General features: G+C 41.4%; 1 protein-coding gene across 1 annotated transcript; it reads left to right on the forward strand.

The window, feature by feature from the left end:
• Positions 1-1,314: 1,314 nt before the first annotated feature.
• LOC118208620 (matrix metalloproteinase-19-like) lies at positions 1,315-10,373 on the forward strand. Its single transcript, XM_035383468.1, has 10 exons — positions 1,315-1,429; positions 1,637-1,794; positions 3,207-3,295; positions 3,966-4,096; positions 4,592-4,804; positions 6,070-6,315; positions 7,036-7,149; positions 8,465-8,629; positions 9,025-9,149; positions 9,592-10,373. Exons 2-10 carry the CDS (start codon positions 1,705-1,707, stop codon positions 9,823-9,825), a joined length of 1,407 nt encoding a protein of 468 aa, XP_035239359.1. The 5' UTR covers positions 1,315-1,429; positions 1,637-1,704; the 3' UTR covers positions 9,826-10,373.
• Positions 10,374-10,540: the final 167 nt, after the last annotated feature.

A 10,540-nucleotide genomic window follows, 5' to 3' on the forward strand; every position in this document is an offset into this window, starting at 1 on the left:
TCAGATAGCTGTACAAACATATCAGTGCGGAGAAGGACATTTAAGCTAATAATAGAGTGGCTCTGAAATCATTTAAATAATTTAATATTTAAATACATTGAAACCTAGTCCTGCTCTCCCAGTTAAAATACATTGCATTACTTTATATGAATTTACCAGACACTCTTGTGGCCAGTTTATAGTCCAGTGACAGAGTGTTGCTGGACTATAAACAGGTCTTTATGCAGAGAAACTTGAAGTACATAAGTGAACATACTTATTGGGCCAAGTATTGTTGGCTTAGTTCTAATTATTGGAGTTGGAAGGTAAGACACTGTCCTGCTTTTGTGCTTAAGGACATAAGAACACGAACAACATTCTTCAAATTAATTGCATACTTGTGGAATTGTAGCCACATAACACATTTGTGGTTGTGTTCTTTTTGCAAAGGATTCAAGCATTGGAATTTATTTCAGGGTGCATATGTGGCTGGATAATTGCTTGTGAAATATGTGTATTTCTGCGGAACAGCAAGAGATCATAAATCATTAAAGTGAGGACAGCAGACACCATCCTCCAAGTTGGGAGATTAAAAATCTTTACTGGAAACAACAACAACAACAACACACTGGGAATTACTTCAAAAAAGTATTTTTAATGAGATTTCATGAGTAGGGGCACCAGTTTGTCTCCACCATGTGACCTGCAGGAATTTAAATTTGTATTTAAATAGTTATCCTCCAAGAGTCCCCATAGGCACTCCAACGGCATAGTCAAGTGACTAATTGTACAACTGAGTTTCTAATTGAGATATTTATAAAAAAAATGTGTTCATCTAGTATGGGGAGAGTCAGGAAGGAACATGGATTGATGTTTAAATGCTACAAAAAGCATGTCTTTGAGCCAGAGGTCCTCACTCTTGGTCCTGGAGAGCTGCAGGGTCTGCTGGCTTTCCTTGTTAGGCAGAACTTGAGTAGCGCAGCAGCTGATCAGTAAAAACAATTGATTACACAGTTAATTATGGTCACCTGGTTTTTGGGTCTGAATCGGTCACTGATCTTAAGTAAAAAAAAAATTTAAAAAAATTTGTTTCAGCCCAGCACTAAGACTCTGATTCTGCACCGCATATAAATTGACTTGTAATTAGTAGGGAAGAGTGGACATCATCCTGAAATTAATTGGTTTCACCATATACTGCCTGAATCTGACTTGTTCGTTTTTTTTTTTTTTGCTGATGCAAATGTTGTGTTCTAATGACTAGGAGAAAGGGAGAGACAGGAAGGGGGTGGGACAAACTGATTGACTGAATGACTGGGGGCTACTGAATGACTGGGGGCTGTCTTCCACTGTGAATCTGCTGTAGTTCACATTCCCTTGGGATGGATCATCTTTGGGGAGGAGGGGTGGTGGTGGTGATGGTATATATAACTCTCAACCAAAGAGGGAGAGAGTGAGTAAAAGAGAACAAAGTTATTGAGACAAGAAGACTATAACTATAGCAAGCAAAAATATCCAAAAACAGCTAATATTGATATGTGAGGAATATCTATTTTGAAAGCACACAGCAATTTTGGTTGATTTGTGAAAGCTTACTGTATATGCAATTGTCTTGGCCTCCTTTGCCGGGAAAGTTACGTAGATGCGTTTGTTCCCTCAGGAAAACAGAAGGAATCGGAAGGGGAAGAAGGAAGGTTCTCTGTCTGTAGACCCCGGAGCACGTTGAACATGGGCTACCTGTCAGTCGGAATGCTGCTGTCGGCTGTGGTGTGCTCCCTGTCTGCTGTGATTGACAGGCACAGAGTCATTAAAGCCACGGTAAGAACCAAGATCAAGCAGCCAAAACAAGTTATTGGGTTATTTTACTTCTAGCACAGTGCTTATTGGTTTCATGACTAAGTCAGTAGCCTTCTACAAGCCCTCGTTCAATTATTATGAACAGTAGAAACAAATGCAGAAAGCTGTAGATTTATAGAACTTATTTCCTTCAGGTAAATAATGTTCTCTAAATACTTTTTTTATATAATATTTTTATATGGAAAAATTGTGATAAGATCACGTGCACAGATCTACAAACAAATCTCACTTTATGAATTTAAAATCACTGGACATTTCCTGGATAATGTAGGGGTCCACAAATGGGGGAGGGAATGATAATTCATTTGAATGAGAGTGAATTTTTTATGGAACGAAAACATAGGAGAGGTAAAGGGTGAAGAGTAAAAACAATATCAGGGGTTGAGAGGGATAGAGGAATGAGATGAGTTGTCACTTACCTTATAAGAAGAGAGAAAGAGAAGTAGGATTCTCTTGAAAGGTGGTTGTGGTGTGACAATAAATACTTTTGTTTTTGTATTACAGGTTTTGTAAAAATTGTCCTTTTATAAACCTGTAATGTTTGTACTTCATCTCTTATTGTTCCTTGGAAGTGCTTAAGTGAATTGCATTGGAGTTTTCCTGAGGGAGTTTCCCATTAGTAGAGAAAGTGATTTAGTGTCATTAGCACTAAATAATACTTAAAGCCACAGTCACCACCAGGGGACTGTTGTTTACCTCAGACTAGTATGTTGACAGGCAGTGAAAGGATTATTATGAATGTTAAATATGATTGAAATAGCCATTCACAAAGCTTATTACTTGGCCAGATTATAAATTTGTTTTAAATGTCCCATTTCATTGATTGATGAGATATTAGCAATTGCTCCTGTTTACCATGGTGGTGCTCCTGAACATGAGAGAGATTAAATAAAGGTGGAAACACAAGCAAAAGTAAAAATAAATAAATAAATGAAAGTCAATGTATTCTTTGGGACTGTCTCATGCTTGTTTTTTTACAGTCAGAAGAGGTCTCACTGTTTTGTGTGGGTAAGTCTGGGCAGTAACCAGTGGCATTCCCTGCATATCTGGCCTGGCAGTGTTAACCACAAAAACAATTCTGTTTATCTCTGCTGGCTCGATAACACATAAATTACTCTCTGCCTTTAGCATCATATGCTTCTCCATTTTGGACTTCCCGTGGTGCTTGTGGGGAGAACCGAGAAGAATATCCTGTCGTATTTTGAAAACCAATTAAGCAATTACGTCCTCTGAACATTTATTTTTATTTTTTTATTCTACAGCGACTGATAGTGGGAAGATTAAAAAAACTATTTTAATAGAATGTGTATGTCGATGTGACCTCACCTACTTGCAAATTCTTTGTCCCCTCTGTTGCACGTTGACCTCAAAAGAATTACCTGGAGCAGTTTGGCTACCTGCAGCCGTCACTGGATCAGCGAGCGAAAGGGTATCGGGAGGAGGAGATTTCCGGTGCTCTCAGGTAACAGAGGAGCTCTCTCAACGCACGGCCTCTGAACAGAGTAGTGATAGGAGAGAGAGAGTTTTCAGGGAGCTGGAAATAGGCAGAACTGCCACATGGTTGAACCTGTCCTTGTGTTTTGCAATGGAGAGCAAAGCATGAACATTTGTTCAAACAAGTGATTGATAGTTCATTGTAGATCCACCCATTATGGAGTTCAGAAAAGCTCACTCTACCATCACAAGATACACCCAGGGTTGGATTAAGACTATGTGGGCCCTGGGGCTACAACAGCCTTTAGGGCCCATCCTCAAAAATTAAGATATAAATAAATAAAATAAAAACCTGATAGGACAGAAAAGCATAAGTACTAGGTTTAGACTGAAACCAGTTACCAGTGGAACAGCATGGAAAAACACATTTACATTTAAATGACACTTTTTGTCTGAAATCTGATTTAGTACCTCAAAGTTAATTGTTTTTTTTGTAGAGTCTCCCCGTCTAGTCTTTTTACACAAGACACATACTGTATATGTTCCATAGATAGATTTTTTTTGATTTTTCACATCTACCCTCTGGTCTACTGGCCTATGATCCAAGCCAACAGTGTGTGAATATGAGGGAGGCCTATAGGACCACCATAGCAACCTTGTCAGGACAATCTGAGACGCCATCCTCTTCCTCTCAACAGGGTCTTCCAGAAGGTGACTGACCTGCTTGTGACCGGAAAGGTTGACGAGGCCACCTTGGCAATGATGAGACAGCCTCGTTGTGGCGTAGAGGACCCGTTCAACCAAAAAGCCCTCAAATATCGAGTGATGGGTGAGTTAGTGCATGTGTCTTATGTGGTTTCAAAATTTTTTCATGCAACAATTTTGCCAGTAAAATTCAATTTTTGCTCTTGGTGATTTTACAAGATACAAATACTTGGTTGTATTAACAAATATCATGCAAATATTAATTATTGCTAGTCTTCGAAGCATAGTCAATGCAATTGATAATCCATCCATAGACAGCTTACTCTGATTGTAGCTGCTTTATGGATGCATCTTCATATTCATTAGAACATAAGAGTACATAACAATGAGAACAGCCCATTCAGCTCATCTAGGCTTGCCATTCACCAGCAATCTAGAGAGTATCCAGCACTGCATCAAGCTCGGACTTGAACGCCCCAAGGATCTCTACTCCTACTAACATGACAAGCTGCTCATCACCCTGTCAACTGTCTAAAAACGTGCTCTTGATATCAGTAGGAGATTTTTCAAGTTCTCTGCATAAATATTTATTATTTTGCTATTATTAACATTTCTACAGGCTACTGGCGCACAAAGAACCTGTCCTACCGCATCTATAACTACAGCCCTGACATGGGTCAGGCCAAAACCCGCTTGGCCATTCGTTCAGCCTTCAAGTACTGGAGTGACGTGTCCCCTCTGACCTTCCGGGAAGTTTCTGGAGGGCGGGCGGACATCAAGATCTCTTTCCATAAGAGAGATGGGTCTTGCCCCATCCCATTTGATGGGCGAGGTGAGAGAAGAACTCTGTAAACTTGCTGGCTGCATGACTGGATAAAGGCCAATGAAGCTTGATAAAATAACTACTTGAAATACTTTTCAAACCTTTAATGCACCAGTAAAATTCCTGCAGACGACTGACAATTTTGAACATCTATTTTCACCAATATTCAGAAAATTTTTAAATGTAATTATATTTTTCCATTTAAATGATTTGAATGTTTTTTTTTGCTTTTTTCTCCCCAATTTAGAATGCCTGTATACGGCCATGCTCATGCTGAAATTTCTGCATTATCAATGCATAAGATTGTAGATAAACACACACTCTCCTCTGAAGCACATGACATCACTAGCTCCTTCTTTTCACGCCACAGCCCCCAAGCCAAGCTTGCACAGACATGGCTGGCAGGAAGATGCTTGATGTGTCAGCTTTAGCAAGCAGACCACGGTGCCTGATCAAACAGAGGAGGAGGACGACAGACTTTAGCTGCCATAACCCTAAGTAAAGGAGCTACCAGCAATAGTCGATATTGGCATGGTCAGGATAAGATCCCAGACTGTGGGGCCCATCCATGCACTAGCATGGTACCTTAACAGGAGAAGCCACCAAGCAGCCCTTGCATTTGTGCATTTATGTCAGTAGCATGATTAATTGAAGATTTTCACGGATCTCTAGGGATGATTTTAAATTTTACTGACATTTAAAGAGTTAAGTAATGGTGCTCAATTCTGGTCCTGGAATGCTGGATTTTGTTTTAATTCAGCACTTAATTGATTAATTATAGTAAATTATTACGCAATTACCTCACATAGTACTTTGCATCTAAATTCATTCACGCTGGCTTTTTCTGAACAGATGCTCTTATCCAGAGTGACTTAAGCAGCTTATATTATTTTACATGAAATTCACTTATAACACTGAATATTTTACTGAAGCAATTCAGGTTAAGGATCTTGCTCAAGGGTACCCCCCCACCTGGAATTGAGTTGAGATTTGCAAGCCTAGTTCTCCAGCCATTGTGCCGTAAAGTATTTTATAACTTAATGAATCATTTCCTTACCCAGACAACTCCTCCAAAGGAGGATGAGACTAGCGGAGTAAAACCTGGAGGCATCTAATCATTGTAAAATTGAATAAAATGGTAAATAAGCCAGACTGAGGTTTGGAATGTTGATGTTTCTCTCTTTATTTCAAATGCAAATCTGACCCAGCTTTGAGCACCACAGAGCCACAAACTGTACAATAAATGTTTTTTTACTTGTATTTTTTAAATACAGGTCACATTCTGGCCCATGCAGATGCCCCAGAGTCAGGCTTGGTGCATTTTGATGGGGCTGAGTACTGGACTGAAGGAACGCACTACGGGACAAACCTGCGCATCGTTGCGGCGCACGAGATCGGCCACGCCCTGGGGCTGGGCCACTCTCAGTACAGCAGCGCTGTCATGGGGCCGGTCTACCACGGATACCGTGCCGACTTCCGCCTGCATCCCGACGACCTGCGAGGGATACAAGCTCTGTACGGTGAGGACTGAGAGAGCCTGACAGTATGCTAAAATAAGTTGGAGATGACAGTGAGCGTGCTTGAGAAGGTTGTAGACAACTCAAGCAGGTGCATTACAGATGAGCGGCAAGAGGTTTTTTAGACAAGCAGGGAGACCAGCCAGGAGGAAACTACAGTAGTCTGGATGTGAAAGTATCGGGGCCTGGACTAGGAGCTGGATTGGGTAGTTGGTGAGGATTCTTCAGATGTTATATACAAAGAATCCGCATGCCTGACCCACTGCTGCTAAATGGCAGGAGCAGGATAATCCAAGGACTGTCTCAAGAAGTCCTTCAGGCAAGCTGAGATGCATAGTGAGACCTAAGTTTTGAACAAGAGCAAAGGCGGAGTAACATCAGCATATACTTGGTACGAGAAACCACGGGAGATTGATCATAGGAAACTTTAGCTTTCGCTGATGTAATTCTAACCAGAACACAGAAAGGAGAGCTCGGTTGGACGAATCAGACTCAGTTCTGTGCATTTAGTCATTTTACAAAACCCATAGTAAGTGGAGCTACTGAGCGTTGTCAACCACTTGTTTGAACCAATCAAAATCAAAAAACATTGCGGTCTGTATCAAAACACTTTGATCGTTAGAAATCTGTGATTCACTCATAATGCATAATAACTTCACCCATTCTGGGATGTAGGGAAACTAACTCTCATCTGTACTCTGCTCTGCTCATCTTCCCTCTTAGGCAAGCCAAAGGCCAGTGCACCAAACCTAGTCCCCCCAGTCGCAGCCCCCTCGGCCGGGAAAGGGGACAAAAAGATTGACCCCTGCAGTGCCACGCTGGATGCCGTCATGCTTGGTAAGGTCTTCACCCACTAGGGCTGCATTCAATTCCATTTCATTTCAGGAAATTAATTACAATTCTATCTGTCCACTGAAAAATACCCCCAGAGGCTATATTATTGATATGCCAGGAAGGGAATTGGGGTGTGGCCACCAGAGGGCAGCACTGGCCCTACTTACAGGTATGACTGCAGCTGTGGTTCATTGTAATCACATCGGCTGCAGCCAATTACTTAATTACTGGGCTTTATCAGATGCATGGGTTTCAAACCTACGAGGGCAGGTTTTTGGGTTGTGTGGCTGCTGGATGGTCCTGGCAGGTTGTCAGAAACTTATGCAAATATGTAAAATATCCTTCATCGCTCGCAAAAACTGTCTGGGCCAATCGAAAACACTGAAACTAAAATATGTTTTTTAATCCAGAAAGTGAACTATCACTTTAAATGTGTGATTAAGCATAATAGAAATACTGGGCACAATAGTTTTTCTGTGGAGGTTTTTCTAAGGAAGGAACCCTATTTAAAAGGTAGCCCTCATACTTCTTGATTAGATTACATTGGATAAGCCTTTAATGTCTCCAGGGGAAATTTGTCTCGGACATTCTAGACTTGTTTGCTGTAGCATTTAAAAACTGACAAAAAACACAGATCGCTCCAAAATACGACACATTCCCCACAATAATATTCCATATACAAATTCTAAGACATTGCACATTCCCACAAAGTATTGCACACATTCTAAACATACACTCTAAGATATTGTATATTCCCCACAAGATTTGCGCATTTACTACTGTATTGTGAACTCCATGCACATATCCAGAAACATTCTCCTTTATGAATCATGCAGACAATAAGCTGTTACAACATTAGGAAGAATTATGTTTTGCAGATTGCTAATAGACAGTGTAAGTCCACCTTTCTAGTGATTGACTGCTTGCATTTTATTGGTTAAACAATATACATGGATACAATTTATATAATGCCTTTCATCTCAGAATTTTATACTTTTGGGGTGAAGGTAGGAAACTCACCTTGACCACCACCAATATGTAGCAGCCACCTGAGTAATACACGGCAGCCATGTTGTGCCAGATCATTCACCACACAACAGCTGAGGGGGAAGGAAGGAAAATGTCCTTCCTCCTTGCATTGTGTGATAGAAAGAGCCAGCTCTATGCTCATTGACAATGTGGTCAGTGATCACACCGCTTTCAGCTGTGCTACGGCTTAGTTACTATACTGCTACAGTTTAGATACTATACTGCTATAGTTCAGTTACTATACTGCTATAGTTTGGCTGTTCCCATGTACCCCCCTCTCCTGTCACAGGTCCTTCCAGGAAGACATATGCCTTCAGCGACCAGTATGTGTGGACGGTGTCTGACAAGGGCTACACAAAACCAATCAGGATCAGTCTGCTGTGGAAGGACCTAACAGGGAATCTCGACGCCGCTGTGTACTCCCCAAGAACTGGCAAGACCTACTTTGTAAAAGGTAGTCACAAGACTGTCCTGGGATCAGTTTTGGGTGGTCAGATGAACATGGAATGGTGTGTGTTATGACATAAAGGGTGATCCTCAATCTGTCTCAGCACCCCCTCCCTCACATGAACATTGAGGTGCCAAGAACTGCAATAAATGCTTTCTGGTGAAAAAGTCCTCTCTTTAACACACAAATAGCTTGTGTGTCAAAAACCGCCTTATATGATAATAGCCATGAAATATTATTTCAGGAAGTTTCAGGAAGATTGAAAGAATCTGAAGTTTCCCCACAAATAATCAGATAGGGGTTGAACTGTAAACTGTAGCTGTGGAGATCATTGTTATCTGCATCATCTTTGTTGGTAGCCTCGCTCTGTGCTTTCTTCTCATGGTCGTCTCTTCTTTTAGGGGACAAATTGTGGAGGCATACAGGTTACCGTCTGGACCCCGGCTACCCTAAACCAATCCTCATTCCCCCCAACGTTGATGCAGCTCTCTACTTTGAGCCCAACAAAAAATTGCTGTTCTTTAAGGTAGGGGGGTGGATTTCACCTCATGTGAACCTACAACAGTGATCTCAAATACTCCAGTCCTGGAGATCTATAATTCCTTTAGGTTTAACTCCAGTCCTCAAGGACCACAATGTCTGCAGGTTTATCTCTAGCCCTGGAGGACAAAAGAATCTGCAGGTTTAAATCCAGTCCTGGATGGCCACAGCATCATTGTATTCCTTTTAATCAGTTGATAATTTAAGCCTTTGGAACAAGGTGTGTACACTTTAGCCAATCAATGACATACAATAAGCACACAACATAAGAGCAGAAGTACACCAAAAACCAACAGACACCATGACCAGTGGGACTGTTGCCCTACAACAAACAGCAGTGATGTATAACAGAACATTACAGTAGTAACTTACTAAATTGTACATCTATCCCAATCTCTCTTTCTTTCCCTCTTCCTCCAACCCTTCAGGGCTCTAGTTACTGGCAGTGGGACGAGCTCTCGTCTGCCACTTTCGACACGCGCCCTAAACCCACCAGCGAGCTCTTCTCTGGAGTGCCCTCCTCCCCGGATGCAGCCCTCACCTGGACCAACAGCAACATCTACTTCTTCAAGGGAGACAAGTACTGGCGCATGAACAAAGAGCTGAAAGTGGAGTCTGGGTACCCGCTGAGTATGACAGAGCACTGGTTGCACTGTGACTAGAGCACCACTAGAGGGCGACGTCTGGAGGGCCTTCCAGCTTCAGGGCACATTCCACGCATATACTTCATATGAAGGCGTCAGTTGGACTGAGGACAGGAAGTGCACGATTGCACACATCTGGAACACCATTGTGCTTTTGACACCATGGTACACCCCAAGACATAAATGTTAGAGAACTTACAATTAAAATGTGCAGTTATTCTCAAGGTAGAGTTGTGGCTGCCTGTAGCCTCAGGATCAAAGATCCACAGATGCTGAAACACTGCCCCCTACCTACTCCCAGATATTACTGCAGTCCTGGGTTTAGCACCCAAAGGAAACATACCAACATCAACATGAATGAATGTGCAGGGCTGTGCATGTGTATTCTGATAAAATTAATTCATACAGTTTCCTTGTATATACATAACTGGTAATATCACTATTACTTTCAAGCAATAACAATACAAACAAATGAAATGTACATTCAGAATCACAGTCATTCTGTAAAATTCCTTAAATTTGCATCCTGTGACAATAGAAAACACCAATAAAATGTTTTTAATCAACTTTGACCCTGGCAATGAATAGCTTCTACTAAGGACAAAATTAAAAAAAAAATAAGGTCAACACAACCAGATTCCTGGGACGAGTTTCTTGAGGACTGCGATCTGAAAATGACTGAAAGAATCAGCTGTTAAAACATTCGGCTGGGGCAGCGAGTGTGGCTTCTGGG

The sequence above is a fragment of the Anguilla anguilla genome, chromosome 11, assembly GCF_013347855.1.
Source record: "Anguilla anguilla isolate fAngAng1 chromosome 11, fAngAng1.pri, whole genome shotgun sequence".
Lineage (NCBI taxonomy): Eukaryota > Metazoa > Chordata > Actinopteri > Anguilliformes > Anguillidae > Anguilla > Anguilla anguilla.

Coding starts and splice junctions, on each gene's coding strand:
- LOC118208620 (XM_035383468.1), top strand. CDS start 1,705: ATGGGCTACCTGTCAGTCGGAATGCTGCTGTCGGCTGTGGTGTGCTCC. Junction 3,296..3,965: donor GAGATTTCCGGTGCTCTCAG/GTAACAGAGGAG, acceptor TCCTCTCAACAG/GGTCTTCCAGAAGGTGACTG. Junction 6,316..7,035: donor AGGGATACAAGCTCTGTACG/GTGAGGACTGAG, acceptor CTTCCCTCTTAG/GCAAGCCAAAGGCCAGTGCA.